Genomic DNA, 19,317 nt, shown 5'->3' on the forward strand with positions numbered 1-19,317 from the left:
TCTTTTGCTTATCTGCGTTTTAAGGAAATAAAAACAAACAATAATCTCTCAGCATAGCCGCTTTGTGACTACTTAACATTCCGTAGGTAAAAACAGGAAAATCTAATGAAAGCTATTTATAATATAGTAAATTATTAACAAGGCTTTTATCCTGCTTAATTAATAGCGGAAACGTTGGTACGTGTTTCAAGCTAATCCCAAAATGGATCTTTCAAAAGAATGTTTTTATTGGTGGTAGGACCTCTTGTGAGTCCGCACGGGTAGGTACCACCGCCCCGCCTATTTCTGCCGTGAAGCAGTAATGCGTTTCGGTTTGGAGGGTGGGGCAGCCGTTGTGACTATACTGAGACCTTAGAACTATATCGCAAGGTGTGTGGCGCATTTACTTTGTAGATGTCTATGGGCTCCAGTAACCACTCAATACCAGGTGGGCTGTCAGCTCGTCCACACATCTAAGCAATAAAAAAATGTAGACTTCGACTGGGAATCGAATAGTATAATAGTCAGTCACCAATAATCCATGAACCATGAATCTTAAACGGTGAGATAACATTTAAAAAAAATACTTACGTTATGTGTGAAATAGACGTGGTTGTGCCAGGGGTTCGCTCGCACTCTACAATCCAGATATATATCGGAGCCTTCCACTACTTTACTGGCGTCCAAGTTGGCACCCAATTCTAGCTTCACAACAGGAAGATCTGTCGAGCAATAAAAACTTAATTACCGTTGGCAATTTTAATTCTGTATACCTTTTTGTTCAAGAAAATTTTATTTTAATTTCTACGGTTTTCGTGCGTCTATACATATAATCTATTCTATCTATTATAATCTATAATTATTTTTGTTCACGCATCTGCAATGCTAAGGATGTCGATCCGTTAAATTATTGTATATTATATTGGTACAACTGGTGGTAGGACCACTCGTGAGTCCGTGCGGATAGGTACCACCGCCCTGACTATTTCTGCCGTGAAGCAGTAATGCGTTTCGGTTTGAAGGGTGGGGTAGCCGTTGTAACTATACTGAGACTTTAGAACTTGTATCTCAAGGTGGGTGGCGCGTCTACGTTGTAGATGTCCATGGGCTCCAGTAACCACTTAACACCAGGTAGGCTGTGAGCTCGTCCACCCATCTAAGCAATAAAAAAAATAAAAAAACTATTGTATAAATTTTCACGACCAATTATAATGTGACGCTAAAAACGTGTGCGGTTGCTATTGGATAAGAATGTTGTTCCCTGACCCCACTATCCTATAAAACTGTAAGATTGCTAATTCAGAATACACACGCCAACTGGTATCACAAAAATTAAACATCTTTTAATTTTACCGAATACAGTCCTCAAGTCCAAAAGAAAATCAAAAGTCAAGTACGGCATATCTATTGCCACTACAATTTTCTATAATAATTAAAACTGCTTTTACGATTTATTCTCGCGTTCAAAGTTGTGTGGCGGGTAGCCATCATACAACGCAAGATATTTGACAGATTCCTGAATCTCGCTGGATCGTCACCAGTTTGTAGAGATATACGACAAAGGGAAGATCTTCCACCGAGCGGGTGATATTACTCGGTAGGCCGACGGTCCGAATGTTATTGTTCGGAACTTGTATATATGCAAGCTTATCTTGGAAATGTCGTAAGCGAGATTCAGGAATCTGTCAAATATCTTGCGTTGTATGATGGCTACCCGCCACCGTTGTCATTATATTTGCATGGTCACGGACATCATGACAACGATTAACGATTATACCGTAAAGATATTTTTAAACATGTTGATTTGTATTAACCCATACGGATTTCATTTTCTTTATTGCATTTCTACCTTCTTCTCTACAATACGCAGGTGAACGAATGTAAATTTCAGTGACTTATATCAATAGAATCGGACCCCATCAAATAAATCGCCGAAACGTGGACACTGACTGTGCGACTAGTCCACCAACTAAAAGTTACCCAGCGAGCTATGGAGCGAGCTATGCTGGGTTTGTCATTGCGAGACCGAATACGCAATGAGGTCATTCGGGCAAAAACCCAAGTGATCGATATAGCTCGCAGAGTTAGTAAGCTGAAGTGGTAGTGGGCTGGTCACATATGTCGCAGAACCGATAACCGTTGGGGTAGACGTGTTCTGGAGTGGAGACCGCGAACCGGCAAACGTAGTGTAGGACGCCCTCCTGCTAGATGGAGCAACGACCTGCGCAAGGCAGCTGGCAGTAACTGGATGCATAGAACCGAAGATCGGGTTCAGTGGCGAGCTTTGCGGGAGGCCTATGTACAGCAGTGGACTGCCGCAGGCTGATGATAATGATGATGAAATCGATCTTGGCAAACCTTATGACGATAACATTGGAACTACAGCAACGGTTTCATATAAATGTGTAGGTGAATATGCTTCAAATCTAAACACGTATATTTTCATATGTAAACGAAACTGTTTGTCATAGATATTTTAGTGGCTTTTACTGAAATGTGTCCTTAAAAAGAATATTCAAGTCTTTAAATGACCATAAAAAGACAAATTAAGAAAATGTAATAAGCACATGTTAAAGTACCACAATGTGACAAGTTCAAAAAAGAAGAAAGAAAATGTAAGAAGTACATAGTTTGTATCTAAATCTTGATCTATTCGTGATTAGGGTCTAATTTGGACAATAGCGGTAACTGGTATATTTAATTCAATTAGTGTCAATTGCAAAATTTCCTTAAAGTTTTGAAACTGTTCAAGGTCTTGCTTTCAATTCTATAGAGGAAATTTCTACTTACAAAGTTCTCACAGACAAATAATTCTAAATGCCTAGATTTTGACGAACTTTTAGCGTTTGACTTTTGGGTCCATTTTAACAGAAAATCGAAGTTGGCTTCAAGTAAATGAATGTTTGGAGATCTAATAGATAAGTTGTGGACGCAGATACCAGTTCTAAGGTCTCACTTTTAACAGTATACCGGCTACCCCGCCCTTCAAACCGAAACGCATTACTGCTTCACGGCTGAAATAGGCAGGGTGGTACAATAGCTGTTGTACCTCTGAAATCGTAAGGGACAACTGCCTCTTGCATACGGCCCGCCTGATGGTGGGCTGATGCCTTAATAATTACGGTGCTATATTGTTGTCAGTACTTACGTTGTATCTCCATTTTCCAACCATCTTCATGAGTGGAATGGGGTAAAGTAGGCTGGATTGCTCTGCAAGACAAAACCCTGCCGGCATCTTCTATCGAAGGCACGAAGGTCAAGACACTGCTGGTCACGTTGCCATCAGTTGAAGTCTAGATAAAAAAAATATCTTTAAAATTTGTTTCATAGGAAAGCTAGGCTAATCGTTCGTTTCTGTAGATATCACAACGTTGTTATCGCTTCGATATAAATACATGTTTATACACGTATTTAATGTAATATATCACAATCCCGCCCATTTGGAGTTACACTTTGAAGGATGCGACAGCCTTTATAGAAGAAAACAATTGATATTTCGACCTCACGTCTGGAGGTCAGTATGGCGTCAATGGGATTCTAGTAAACATCCAACGCCAGATGTGAGAGCTCGTCCACATATCGAAAGTAGCCCAAATGACAATTGCCAACCGTACCATACATACGTTATCGCACGCGCTAAGTGATGTATTTCCCATTCCTCCAACGAGACGTTGTCAGGCCGTGTCAATTGTATTGTCAATTGGAATGTCTGGTCTATGTCGTTAGTTAATAGTCAATGATTCAATTTTGCGCTACCTCCAGAGAACCTCTAGAGATTTCTAGTTGTTTCGTTAGTGGTAAATTAAAAATCAGTAGTCAAAATTGGACCGTATGACTTTAATATTTTAAGTGTGAACATTATCATTATAGGGGGTAAACAATTGCGCAGTAGACTCAGCGATCCTATACTCCCCCCAATTTATTTGGATGGGACTCAAATAACTCTAACCGATTCAGTTAAAAACCTGGGTGTTATTGTAGATCGACATCTTTCGTGGAGTTCTCACGTTGCTGAGATTAGTAGGAAGGTGCACTTTGCCTTGCACTCGTTGAGATGTCTGCAGGGCTTCTTACCTCAGCATACAAAAATATCTCTCGTCCAAGCTCTCATTCTACCCATAATTGATTACGCCGATGCCTGCTACTTGGATGCCACTGAGGAGCTCTCAAACAAGCTTGAGAGGTTGCAAAATCTATGTATCCGTTTTATATACAATCTCAGAAAATTCGATCATGTTTCTCATTTTCGCAAAGAACTTAAATGGCTCCCTATACGCCTTCGTAGGAATACTCGAATATTATGTCTCCTATTCAATATCCTACATAAGCCCACTTCTCCCTTATATTTACGTGAGCGATTCTCTTTCATTCGTTCTCCTGATGCTCCCTGCAGGTCCAACCAACGTTCTGTTTTGTTATTCCCTTCCCACAAAACCAATTTCTATTCTCACTCCTTTACTGTGCACGCGGTCAGACTGTGGAATTCGTTGCCGGCTGACATCCGAGTTTGCAAGTCTGTTTCTGTTTTTAAATACAAGGTCAAACAATTTTATCTCTCATCAACCGAATGATCATGGTTCTATACTCTTCGCATACACGAGTGTTACTGTGTTACTTATAATATTTGCTATGTGTATGTGCTATAATTCTCATTTTGTGTTTGTTATTTTAGTTATGTGTTATTTGTTCTACACACACTTATCACTTTTTATTATTATTCTCATTATCCTCTCGCAGGTCTGCTGGAAGAGATTTCTCAAAGAAATAAGCAGTGCCTTTGTACATAATTTTCCTATTACTCTGTACTGTGTCTTGTTTTTTGTGTGTACATAAATAAATAAATAAATAAATTATTGAAGATACGCCCTTTAATTCCTAATACATATGCAGTTTGAGTTAATTACATAGAATGCATGCATGCTTAGTATCTTTCGCTTTTTTATTTGTTCTTACCTATGCTGATAACCTTGAGAGGCTATTGCAACTTCGCCCTAACATGTAGGGGAGCTTAGGGGGCTTCAACCGGAGTGTTGCTAACACTGGCCCTAGCAAGAGCAGTGCTTCGCAGAATCTACCACCGGATTGGAAACGCGACCCACTGAGAAGATCCGGCGAGAAATTCAGTGGGCTGTGTCTATGGGTCAAATCGCTCGTCGACCAGCGCAAGCGACAAGTTCGACGAGGACGGTGACCGGTGCTTGTGGTACCTAAAAGCACCGTTAATGGATCGGGAGGATCAATAATGACGTGTTTTGGGCGACGTTTACTATTTATTCGGTCTACAGGATCGGGTACGTAATTCCCAGCGGCCGCGACAAAAGAGTTCTCATGTTGTGCCGTCTTCTCAATCTTTCGCTACGCGCAATGTACTGGCAATAACACACATTGCGTAAATGGCGCGTTGATTTGTTATAGTATAACGGCTTTCTTCAAATCGGAAAGTATTTCTGCTTCTTGAAAAAGAGCTCTCCCTCTCCTGTTCCGCTCTACCTCCAATATACCTCGAAGTCCATATTAAATTGAAAACCCACTTTTGTTTCACAGACGGCATGCTCTATTAACATAAATCAGAGTGATTGTGATCTTCAAAGCCGCAGTTAGACCGACCATGTCTCTCTAAATAAATATTTGAAGTTCTCAAAGATGACTTGAGGATTTTATCGATATTATTTAACCAAATTAGATCCACGATCGTCATGGATGCTCTGAAAAACACTTCCAAAGCTCACGACTCTTTTATTCACCCAGCCAATGAAAAAGAGTTCATAATTACCAATTCTGTCCAGTTTATAACTCAATGTATCTTTCAACCTTGCTTCGATTAGTTTTTCCTCTTTAAACATTGTATCAGAAAGACCTTGTAAACATACAAATTCTTTCTAAAGTCAACATGTTTGTACGTCTGTTTCCGATCAAACAAGAGAACAAAGTGAGCCAATGCATTGTTGCAACTAAAAATAGTTTTATGACTCCGTCTGCGTATTGCGCGCTGTTAAGGTCGGTTTAGATGCGGGCAGGGCTGCCGGTAATTGTTCTGTTCTGATCTGTTTCAACTTCGAAGCGGTCGTACGTCAGTTCAGTGTGGCACAGCCTTTACTTAAAACAGTTGGAACTTCAACTCGTGTATTAAGATGGGCAGCATGTCCTTACGGATCCATCAGATCCAATAACTCTTGCATTAGATGCTCTAGGACACTAGGAGCAGACTTAGGGACCCCGGTAACCGTACTCGTTGAACTCGGCAACGAGTTCGACGTGCAACCTAACTTATGCACCAGCCCGCTGAGTTTCTCACCGGATCTACTCAGCGGGTCGCGATTCCGATTTGGTAGTAGATTCATTCGCGAAGCAGCTGCTCTTGATTTGTTAGGTCTCCTTCGGAAGCGCTCGGGCAGCTATTAGCAAATACCGCCCCCTGACTGAGCCTTTACTCGCCCACCTGTCCTGGTGAAACTGGAAAGGCCTCCGAGCCACCAGTAATGCATCAATCGTAAAAAAATGGACTTAATAAATTCAGTATCACGTAAGCTAACGGTTTGTTAATTTTTCAATTTAAACATCATTTATACGCGTCTATACAATCCTTAACACAAACTAGACGTCTCGTATTCCTTGTTCGATCTAAACGCAAAGTTTACCTAACGTACAAACTTCATCGACATTTATTAGTATGAGGTATAATAGCGTGAACGCGGGTACCTGGCGAATCTGATATTAATACTCATTAAAACGCCGTGCAAGTTAAATCTAGAGCTTGCTGCGTCGTAACATTGAGTAACCAAACTAAAATGTAACGTCAAATTTTTGCTTCTCAGTTTTCAGAATGGTTCTCCATGATATATTTATTATTTCTTGCAGAACGACATTCAATTACACTAAATGAATGTCATTTAATGAATATAAATCAGTAAATGGGAACAAATCACGTACGGTCGTCCGGTCCCAATTTAGGATTACCTGTGTTATTGGTACGGGTAGGTACCGCCACCTTGCCTATTTCTAATGTGAAGCAGTAATGCGTTTCGGTTTGAAGGACGGGGCAGCCGTTGTGCTGTAAAAACGGAGAGCTTAGAACTCATTTGTCAAGGTGGCGGCATTTACGTTGTCTATGGTCTCCGATAACTACTTAACACCAGGTGGGCCATGAGCTCGTCCACCCATCTAAGAAATAAAAATGAACAACTTACCGTTTCTCGTACAGTCTTCAGTCTTGTTCCGCCCCTCCACCATGATATTGTGGGCTTCGGTCTGGCTCCAACGGCTTGGCATACCAGTTCTGTGCTCTGACCTGCGACTAAAGGCCTTTTTCCACCCTGCAGACGAACCCACAGCGGGCGCACTGTAATAGAACACACATTGTCAAGAAGTTTGACCAGTAATATTTATTTAGTTTACCATTAATTAATTCTTTGAAAAGGCAAATTCATGAATATGGCGCCTGCTAGCTTCAGAATGAAGTTCTGTTCTCAATTGTACTCTGCAATGGCTGCTTACTCTTTGGACTAGAAGTAATGACTGCACCGCGGCAGAAATTGACAGCTGGTTTTGAGCACCACGGAGCTAAGGTGGCTCATACCAAGCGCTACCAGGTAAATATGGAAATATGTAAATGTCGTGGGTTCGATTATTATTCGAATATCGATATAGTGGCATCGAAACCTCACTAACACTTATTAATCAGGTTCTTAACATGATTTATTGTTTTATTGAGTTCCCAATATTTCGCGTTGCAAGAACCATGAGGACGGGCAGACTGCAGACTGCGGGTAGAGTATTAGACGCAGTAAATTCTGTCTACCCTCTAGTCCGTTTTCCGACGTTACCACTGGAAATGGAGGGTAGATTTTTTCCTACCTAAGCTAAGCTAAGCTAAGCTACCTTGAGATGCGATTTCGGTGTAACCTTAGCTAGTAGGTGAGCTCACGGGGCTCAAACCGGAGTGATCCTAACACTGACTCTAGCAAGAGCAGTGCTTGGAAGACTCTACTACCGGATCGGAAACGCGACCCACTGAGAAGATTCGGCGAAAAACTCAGTGGGCTGTGTCTATGGGTTAATTCGCTCGTCGAGCCCTTCGTCGTAAGCGACGGGTTCGGCAAGGGCGGTGACCGGAGCTTGTGGTATCTAAAAGCACTGTTAATGGTTCGGGAGGATCCGTAATGACGGGAGGGTAGAGTTAAAGAGAATTAATTGTGTAAATGAAAAGTGTCCGTCAAAATGTATTAAATTAGAATGGCGCCACATTAACCTCACCGTAAATTTTAAAGGAAGCGCCAAATATTATTAGAGTATGTTTGAGAAGTTTTACCCATAACTGCTCTGTTATTTAGATACTTTATCATAAAATGAAATGTTAGTTAATCAATAATCGTTCTATTCACAGTTTACGAATAAAATCACTCTTGGTGTACGTTTTCTTGTAGTATTATCTTTAAGGTTATATTTACTGCATTATTTTGTGTGGTTGTTGAAATTTTCAATAGCTAACCACTTTAGTCGAAGCGATATTAATTTTTTTAACTCGGCATACTTCTGTTCATCTACAATTGCTACATTCATGACCATACCTTTTGTCTACACCAGCGCGATTCTGAGATTTTTGAACTGAGTTTTTTTTTTCGCCTTTCCCCGCCCATAAGCTCGGCAGGACCTTATTATTCTATGTAACACATTCATACCATTTCTCGCTTGTATCCCTCTCGCACTGACAGGCCTCATACTATATTTTTCTTTCATCCATCACCTTCCTTTCTTAGCCGGGTGGGACTCCCGCTACTTTGACTACCTTTTATTTAAAAAAAAAAAAAAAAGGAACTGATTTATAGCATACAGCTGGAAACTTTTTTAACTTTTCTCCCATATGAGATAATTCTACTTTTCAGTCACCCTAATACTGGATTCTATTTGCTTGACAATCATCGCCATCATTTCGGTTAAATTCACCATTTCGCCATTTTAATTATTTCTTTGACCGGTCTGTGTATATAGTGGCTTTCAGTTGATGAGAATATAAACGTACTGTTACGCGCTGGGGTTCGGGATAAATAAAATTTCACCAAAGTACAACTTAAAACTGTATTCAACACTTAAAACACTTCATAAACACTTTAAAACACTCAATTCGCTCGTTCCACTTCGCTTCAGGTGATCCGTTCGCTGTTTCGCTTTCGTATATTCGATTACTGACTGACTGCGTGCCATCCCTACAACGCTTTTATAGCCGATGCCTCATCCCTAGAGCTATCAAGAATATTCCACACCTCTCTAGTAGTAGTTTCCGCTATCTGACAATAGATGGCGTTGTACCTCTCGAGCGTTTATAGGTGCTTCTAGATCCTTCGATATTCGTTCGGACTATTCGGCGATAGATGGCGTTACTCTGACCGGCGTAACAATACAATCCCTAATACCAGTCAACCAACGTATTATAATAAACTTCAATTAAACTGTTCTCACGCCGATTAAGAGTCTAATTCAAAAATCAGATACGATACCCGTTTGACTGAACTACCGGACCGTGTGTGTTCGTAGCAAATTGAATTTTAATGACTTTAAAAAAAAATGTTAATTTTCCTTTCGGCGGGGGAGCATTGAATTAATATCTGGCCTAAGCCTTGTTCGACGCTGATCAATCTGTGAATGAATTCGAATTTGACGGGCCGGTGATCAATGGTATTTTGACGAAGGGTTTTTAATTGAATGATACATATTTTATTTTCGTTAATTCGATAAATTAGAAATTGTTTTTACGTTTTTCTTTTTTGTGAAATTGGAAGACGTATGATTTATGTTAACATGGGGCCTATAAACACCGTCGATTTCGTGACCCACCTTGAGACACGAGGTCGACCTTAAAGGATCATAATAATATTTAAACAAAAAAAAATGCCACAGGTTATTAATAAAACTAGCGAACGTAACTTACGTCCGTGTGACGTCATTTGTGGTTAACTAAAGTGCAATTTATTCGTAGATTAATTATACACTACAGTGTTTATCGTGACGTGTAAAATTATTAGTTACTATTAATATAATTATTTAAAATAAATTACATTCGATAAAAATTGGGCTCGAATGATCGTTGCAATTTAATTTGGTACTGTTTGTCGTAAAAATAAGATTTTCAGAAAAAATTGTAGCCTAAATGTTAGGTTTGATAGGTCGTATCTAGCGATGCAACTATGCTGGTATTCAAGTCCCGCGGACAGGTACCAATTTTTACACACACACAGGTAATAAGTAATAAGTGTAATAAAAAAATAGAACACGTAAAATATCAATTATAGTAGCTATAACTGCTTTTGATGATTAAACGGTAGCGGTAGGCAGCGGCTGGGCTCTGCCCCTGGCATTGCTGAATTCCATGGGCCACGGTAACCACTCACCATCAGGTGGGCCGTATGCTCGTCTGCCTACAAGGGCAATACCAAAAAAAAACGAATTTAAAAATAAACTAATTAAAATTAAACTAATAAAACTATTTTTTTATGGCAATGAGTCAGTTCGGGTAGTTACCGCCATCCTTCCGCAACAGAAATGGGTAGGACAGTGAATCCTCTGCAAAACCTTCTAATCTACAAAATACTTATATTTAATATAAAAAAAAAAATTACGAATCACGAAATTCACACTAAAAAAACAATGAATCAGTTGTACTAATAAAAAAAATAAAAAAAAACATGAGAATAAATTCACCTTTCACGACCGCTTTCACTTCCTGGGCCATTATGATTCTACAATACCCTTTGCTTGGTTAACAAAAGGGTCAAACCGAACTATTCAACCCTGCCCGAGCCCTTTTTTAGACCACTTAAGACAATTAAGCAGTTTTTTTTTGTTTGGAACACCCTTTATAGGGCACCTCGGGCTTTTAGGTAAAACTCTTTCGAGGCTGTTTACGAATAAAAATAAAAGGGTTAAGGGCACTTTATAAACGCTCCTTTGATAATTGTAATCAAGGAAAAACTGAAGGGTTTGGCTAACGCGTTTGTGACTTATTCGACTTATACCTCAGGGATTTTTGATACTTACATAAAACAAAAAAGGGCGTCTCGGCTTGAAATAATCTAAATTGAACTATTTAATATTGAATTTGTTGAACTTGAGAAGAGCTTAGAGATTATTATTTAAATTTAAGTTTAATAATATGATGATAATGTAAGAAAAAATTGTAACATAATTGAAAAACATACATAAATAGTTTTTTTTTTTTTTTTTATTACTTAGGTGTATGGACGAGCTCACAGCCCACCTGATGTTAAGTGGTTACTGGAGCCCATAGACATCTACAACGTAAATGTGCTACCCACCTTGAGATATAAGTTCTATGATCTCAGTATAGTTACAACGGCTGCCCCACCCTTCAAACCGAAACGCATCACTGCTTCACGGCAGAAATAGGCAGGGTGGTGGTACCTACCCGCGCGGACTCACAAGAGGTCCTAGCACCAGTAACCAGTAACCAGTGAGTTAGGGGTTACATACGTTATCAGTACCGCTGTCTTATCCTTTAGGCCGCGAAGACTTCATATCTAATTTATACATTGAGCGGTTATTATATAAAACAGAGAGTGATATATAAAGAACTATTCATCACGACCAAATCCAAAAGTAGATACTTCTATCTTCATTACGAAGTTAGCGCTTGTCAAGCCGTGGAGCGCGTTTAGTATTAAAATGAAGAAAAATAAATCTAGGCGTCCAATATGAATTACAAATTCAAATATGGACGAAAACTGGTAGTGCCTACCTGTTTCACCCGTGAAGCAGTAATGCGTTTCGGTTTGAAGGGTAAGGCAGCCGTTGTAGAGATTTTAGAACTTATATTTAATGGGTAGCGGCATTTACGTTATAGATGTCTATGGGCTCCGGTAATCAATTAACACCAGGTGAGAACAATCACGCCACGTTAACTGGTCCCGTGATAAGTTCGTAAAGAACTTGTGTTACAGGTACCAGATAACGGAAATAAATGTAAGATTTTTATTATACACATACATATATTTAATATAGATCCATAACCCTGGAAAAGACATTTATATTTATCATATAAATATCTTCCCTTGGCGGGCTTCGAACCCGCGACCCCCTTGTGTAGTGACCATGTCACATACCACTATACCAGACGGCCCTTAAAATTAACAATAGTACCCTTTAATTTGAACCTATACAAAATTTTAATAGAATTTAATGCAGAACCTCTCAATGAAAAAAAGCGAACGCATGCCTTCCCTAAACTAATGCGGTTAACGCACTGCTTTATTCACCAAAGGGAGGGTTCACAATCGCGTGCTTAGTTTCAATGGTGCGTGCAAAGTCATTGTTTTATTATCGAGTGTGAGAATTTTATCGCTGAAGTGCGAAATTATTTGCGTTCAAGTTATGAATGATTTTAAAGAGGGTACTTTGAATAATATTTTTTTTTAGCAAATATAATGTTTTGTATTTTAAAATACGAACTATAACTAGAGGTCCCGCTGTAGTCGAAATTCGACTATAATTAATTGGAATTGTATAATAAGTTTGTACACTATTATGATTGTATTTTCAACGCCAAGACTACACTATAGAAAAATATTAATAAAGACAAACAATATTTAATCTATTCCCAATTTGACAACAGACGTCAAGAACAAAGTTTGACAATAATACTATGCATGCGTGTGTGTTTCAAATGCATGATAGTGTGCGTAATGTTTTCTTTATTGATTTAATGTATCTTTTATGCATTATTTTAAAATATTATCATTGTGCACTTCTTCTCTATATTCTCTATAAGTCTGGAAAATTTCATACTCCTCCGTCCGCGCGATTTTTGTTAAAAGGGGTACAAAGTTTTTGCTTCACGTATTAATATATAGATATGTCAGAACTAGCGATCCGCCCTCGCTTCGCTTCGGAAACTGTAATTTATTATTGATTTTTCCACTATTAAATGGATGTTATTATGCATATAAACCTTCCTCTTCAATCACTCTATCTATTAAAAAAAACCGCATCAAAATCCGTAGCGTAGTTTTAAAGATTTAAGCATACATAGGTACAGACTGATATAGGGACAGAGAAAGCGACTTTGTTTTATACTATGTTTCATTAAAAATATTGTTACATAATAATGTTTGCAAACTGGATATGTTAAATATGAAATTCTTTACAAACGTCGAGTTTAATTTGTTCAAACCAATTTTTATAAAAAAAATGTTGTAAATACCAAATTATCTTCAAAGCTATTAACTTTTTTGAAAGTAAAGGGAAAAAAATTTGACTTCAATTTGCTTTTAACGTTCAGTAGTTGTTTTTTTTGCCTATCTATTTTCTGGTAGCCTACGGGGCTATTACAACTACGCACGTACGGGTAGTCACACGGAAGCTCACGGGGCTCAGCCTGGCGAAATTGTTAACACTAGCCCTAGCAAGAGCAGTGTGTGGCGGGTAGTCATCATACAAAAATGATTTGACAGATACCTGAATCTCGCTTACGACATTTTAAAGAAACTTACATATTACTAGTTCTGAACAACAACATTTGGACCGTCGGTCTACCAAGCAATATCACCCGCTCGGTGGAAGATCTTCCCTCCGTCGTTAAGCCTTCCCAAACGGTGCTTCCCTGAATCTATCTGGTGGTAGATTCGCGAATTCGGGATCGCGACCCACTGAGAAGATCCGGCGAGAAACTCAGTGTCTATAGGTCAGTAGATGTAAAATAGCCGGTCAGAGAAAACATTCATGCCGATTCATTGTCTTTTCATCAAGTTGGCGTGTTGTTTAGACTCAGTTCTTGCTCACGGGAAACTTTCACAGCTTTCCGTTAGTTAGTTCGTAATTTGTTTCAAATCGCCGAAGCGGACGAAATGAATTTTAAAGTTTAAACGGGATTTGTTGAGATCGTGCACAACTATATCTATACATATAAATAAAATTAGAGTGTCTGTTTGTAATATTGAAATAACCGCTTTTTACTACATGCATATGAATATATTATATACGGTACATACACCAAAATAACATTTTTTATAATTTTAGTCTGTCTGTCTGTTTGTTCCGGCTAATCCCTGGAACGGCTGGACCAATTTTGATGAGACTTTCACTAATAGGTAACTGATGATATAAGGAGTAACTTAGGCTACATTTTTTAGACTAGCTTCGCCCCGCGGCGTCACCCGCAGTTATTGACGTACCTATCCATAATAAAATTTAATGTTTCCGAAGCGAAGCGAGGGCGGGTCGCTAGTCTTATAATAATATATAAAATTCTCATGTCACAATGTTAGTTACCATACTCCTCTGAAACGGTTTAATCGATTTTTATGAAATTTTATATGCATGTTCAGTAGGTCTGAGAATCGGCTACTACCTATTTTTCATACCTCTAAGTGATAAGGGTTGTCCACCCCTAACATTTATTTTTTATTTTTTGATTTATTTTTTGGAATTTTTTTTTTGTTAAAATGAGGCATTATGTGGTTGAATGAGGTTTTGTTATTTTTATATTCCCTCATCGTTCACAGCGCTACATGACTCTTTCACTCATTTACCACACCCTTACATAATTACAATAAGTTAGTTTTTTTTTCTTTCTACACTAGAAATTCTCTAGACATCTTATTTAAAATATGGCAAAACAACGTTTGCCGGGTCAGCTAGTTATATATAAACTTCTCTGTGTAAATAAGGGCAAAATATTTGATTCAAAATTTTTTTATTGCCCTTGTAGACAGAGGAGCATATAGCCCACCCGATGCTGAGTAGTTACTGTCGCCCATGGACTTCTGCAATGCCAGAGGCAGAGCCAAACCGCTGCCTACTGAGCCAAACTGCTTCATTTTAATTTCGATTTCATTCATTCATTATGAGGTCAAGTGCTTTTTGTAATTACGCCATGAATAAATTACTAAAGTATGAAATTTAACAATCGCTTAATTACATTGAAAAAAAAAGAAGTTATTTATATCGTAATGCCGCATACGAGTAGCCAAGCTTTCTCATTTATATAAAGTTACAGTGGTTTTTACGGATGTTCCGTTATAACTACTGAACCATACATCCGATTGACTTGAAACTTGGTATCCATGTAGAAAATACATGTACTTAATGGATAGACTAATATTTATATGAGTGTTGGACTCCCTACACCAGTTGCAGGGGCGTTAATGATGAGAATCTTTGTGGGAGTGAGAAATAATAATGTTAATTTTAAATGCCCAGCGAAGCGGACGGGTACAGCTAGTAAGTATATATATATTTGATACATTTGTATGTTCGAGTGCGTACGAAATATGAAGTTGCATCAATGTTTCCCTCGAACCTTCTCGTAGCCGTTTCTATATTTCGTGACTCATCTGTCATGTTACGATAAACGAAATGAACGAAAAAAATACAACCATTACTTTGTAATTTGATATGGCTTTGATACTTGTTTATGATTATAATTGACGATTATGTTTTATTCTTATTGGGAAACCGCTGACGGACGTGCGGCTTTCCGTCAATGTCTTTTCTGTGAATGTTTAGGTAGGTACCTATGTAGCACAGGAGAATACTTTGTCCCCGGACTGTTGTATGGAACGATTATTAATTTATAAAAAGTATAGTTTAAAAAAACTAACAAAATACGCTTTTACAGAAAATCCTACTAAAAAATAGAAAATAAATCTTAATGAAGTCGTCGTGGCCTAAAGGATAAGACGTCCGGTGCATTCGTATCGAGCGATGCACCGGTGTTCGAATCTCGCTGGCGGGTACCAATTTTTCTAATGAAATACGTACTCAACAAATGTTCACGATTGACTTCCACGGTGAAGGAATAACATCGTGCAGTAAAAATCAAACCCGCAAAATTATAATTTGCGTAATTACTGGTGGTAGGACCTCTTGTGAGTCCGCACGGGTAGGTACCACCGCCCCGCCTATTTCTGCCGTGAAGCAGTAATGCGTTTCGGTTTGAAGGGTGGGGCAGCCGTTGTGACTATACTGAGACCTTAGAACTATATCTCAAGGTGTGTGGCACATTTGCGTTGTAGATGTATATGGGCTCCAGTAACCACTTAACACCAGGTGGGCTGTGAGCTCGTCCACACATCTAAGCAATAAAAAAAATAAATAAATAAATAAACTTGAATTAAAAATAGTGTAAGAAAAAATGATTTTATTGTAAAAAAAGCGTGGGATGCTTTTCAGGATATTATCATAAAATATTCTGTTCATAAAATATTTATTATTATATACTTATAAATAATATATTCTGTTCATAAAATATTTAAACTACTGATACCATGCTATTTTTTAGTTGGATTTTCTATAAAAGCGTATTTTGTTAGTTTTTTTAAACTATTATTTATTTTTCATTTTTTAATAGAATTTCAATATTTTAAATTTTTTTAAATATTGAATTGTCATCGGTGCTTAATAAGTATACCAAATTTCGAGTTAATCCGACGATTCGAAGGGGGTCAAAATCATGTTCGAAGATTCCGTTACATACTAACATACATACGTCTGAAGCTAATAAAAGCGTATTAATAATGGCGCTGCTGCCTTTTGTGAGCCTAATCCAATTTTACTCCTAAAACCTCTGCTTAGAGACAAAGTTAATTTCAAAGCTTGTGTCTCTTACGTCCCTAGCTAATTACGTGATCTAATATGTCGGCGCAAAGTCACTATTTAGTTAACCAAAAATAGTAAAGGTTAACTGTTTAATTATTAACGTTACGCATGTCAACAATTGTTTAAGAGTGTATTCAAGAGAATTCATGGAACCAACAATCTCCGCAAGATATTATTATAATCTAGGGACTTCCAAATGACTTTGACTGACTCGGTGGTGAAGCAGTTAGCGCTTCTGAGTGTTACGCCGCGGGTTGTGGATTCGATTCCCACAACAGTTAAAGACACATATCCACATTCGTTTTTTATTTTATTTTTTTATTGCTTAGATCGATGGACGAGCTCACAGCCCACCTGGTGTTAAGTGGTTACTGGAGCCCATAGACATCTACAACGTAAATGCGCCACCCACCTCGAGATATAAGTTCTAAGATCTCAGTATAGTCACAACGGCTACCCCACCCTTCGAACCGAAACGCATTACTGCTTCACGGCGGAAATAGGCGGGGTGGTGGTACCTACCCGTGCGGACTCCCAAGAGGTCCTACCACCAGTATGTGATGAACTACCACCAGTATGTGTACCATTCGTGTGATGAACAGGTTTGTTTGCTTTTAGTTTGGGTGTTTATTATCTGTATGTGTGTATATAAACGTATTTAAGTATCTTTGCACGTCTCTAGTGACCACAACACAGGGAATCTTAATGTGGGGAAGGATAGCCGTGCTTGATTTGTTCCTAGTTATTCTAAATCTCAATGAATGTGACGGAATTAATTGTGTTTTTGTGATTTAATCTCAAGAAAACAGATAGCTTAGAGGATTTGGAATGTCCATAAATTAGTATTGTTAGAACAAGCTTCATCGATTGTGGATTCAGTAATGTATTTGTTTTCGCTGGATCTTCTCAGTGGGTCGCGTTTCCGATCCGGTGGTAGATTCTGCGAAGCACTGCTCTTGCTAGGGCCTGTGTTAGCAACACCCCCGGCTTGAGCCCCGAGAGCTAGGGTAACGCTGATATAGTCTCTCAAGGCTATCAGCAAAGTTAGGAAAAAAAAAAAAGAAAAAAAAAGCGGTCTATAAAACGAATACGACATCCAATCCTTCCAAACTCCACGGACCGGTACAGTCGCGTACTGAACTACATCAAACTGTCAATTAGGGTTTTAGATTAACATCTTTATGCGTCACCGTGGCTTCGGCTTTTTTGACTTTGATAATTTACGTTCACAATTTTGCGGCTCGGCGAAGATGTGGATGTGTTTTTTTTTCTTTCACAACATTGTGTCGTTGACGTTACTAAATATAAATTTATGGGGCTTATTATTTTTTTGGTTTATTAGCACAGGAATGACTAACATGTTAGAATATGTCTTTGGTTTTTTGACGTGATAACGTCTTATAATTCGATGGAGCCGGCTGCACGCACGAAAAAACATGACTCTTGCGGCGTTACCTCGCTCTGAGGCGTTCCATTTAGGGCTTGAAGTGCAAGCGAGAGCGCGCAACGAGCGACAAATAGACACAATCGGCCTCCGCGTTCGGCAGCGTTCCACATCTGTCTCACTGCTACTTAAGTGAGCGATGCATCCGAGTGGACAGCTGCTATACAATAATACATTTACATGTTTTCGTCAAGTATGAAGTTCAGTGAAAAGTGAATGTGGTGTCAATTGTTTATAGCAACGATAATTGCGATAATTGAAAAATGAGACCATTCCATCAGTATTTTCTTATGACGTTGTCACGTTCAACTATCGTCAGTAAACCGACTTTACAGACAACCGAATTTTTTTCAGTTACATTATTAGGGCATGTTTAAGAGAATCGTAATTGACTGAGAAAATCCTGCGAGATCCTCAGCGGGTTCTGCCCAACAATTAACAACAAAAAGATAGTTTTAGTTAATAAGGCAAACTATTCTCAAATTATGCATCGTAAAAACGACTTTCTAGTCATTCAAAATAAAGTACACTTTACAATATAAGTTAGATAAAGGACCAGAGTATTTAATGCAGGAAAGAAATAAAAATAAAAAACATCAAACTTAAACCGTCATTACTGATCGATAAAATAACATCATAATTCCATCATAAAAAAGAAAGAGATAGCTCGAACAGTGCGACGAGTGAAAGAGAGGGGTACACAAGGAATGCGCAAGTCATACAAATAATATTTAATCCTGTAATGACACGTCAATCATGAGGTATCGAGATGAGCCGATAAATTTTACACCTGCTCAGGGTACAGGCATGGTGGAAAATACCCGGAAATTGGTTGAAATGATAACCGTTTTTTTAAGCCATTTTTCACTAGGGCTCGAGAAACAAGAGTGAATAGTTCCCTCAATAAATAAGTAAATAGCTGTGAACAAATCACGCACGATCGGACGGAAGATCAGAGAATCGGAAAGGAAATCATGTCTTAATTTAATATGGCTGCAGTATGTTCGTCCACACACACTTGTAAGTAAGTGTATGTAAGTGTGTACTTATGTATGTACTTTACAATGTTCGAAGTTGTCGTGGCCCAAAGGATAAGGCGTCCGGTGTATTCATATCTAGCGATGCACCGGTGTTCGAATCCTGCAGGCGGGTACCAATTTTTGTAATGAAATACGTACTTAACAAACGTTCACGATTGACTTCCACGGTGAAGGAATAACATCGTGTAATAAAAATCAAACCCGCAAAATTATATTTGCGTAATTACTGATGGTAGGACCTCTTGTGAG

The 19,317-nt window shown here is 38.6% G+C and overlaps 1 protein-coding gene across 2 annotated transcripts in view; it reads right to left on the reverse strand.

The window, feature by feature from the left end:
• LOC114248501 (nephrin) overlaps nucleotides 1-19,317 on the reverse strand; it is a 424,177-nt gene that overhangs the window by 17,012 nt on the left and 387,848 nt on the right. For both annotated transcript variants that reach the window (XM_028181757.2, XM_089737838.1), the window contains 3 exons: nucleotides 7,167-7,318; nucleotides 3,128-3,272; nucleotides 571-701 (listed from right to left, as the gene is read on the reverse strand). In XM_028181757.2, coding sequence (XP_028037558.2) covers nucleotides 571-701; nucleotides 3,128-3,272; nucleotides 7,167-7,318 — 428 coding nt within the window. The remainder of the gene's footprint in view (nucleotides 1-570; nucleotides 702-3,127; nucleotides 3,273-7,166; nucleotides 7,319-19,317) is intronic.

The sequence above is a fragment of the Bombyx mandarina genome, chromosome 24 (assembly GCF_030267445.1).
Source record: "Bombyx mandarina strain Sakado chromosome 24, ASM3026744v2".
Classification (NCBI taxonomy): Eukaryota; Metazoa; Arthropoda; class Insecta; order Lepidoptera; family Bombycidae; genus Bombyx; species Bombyx mandarina.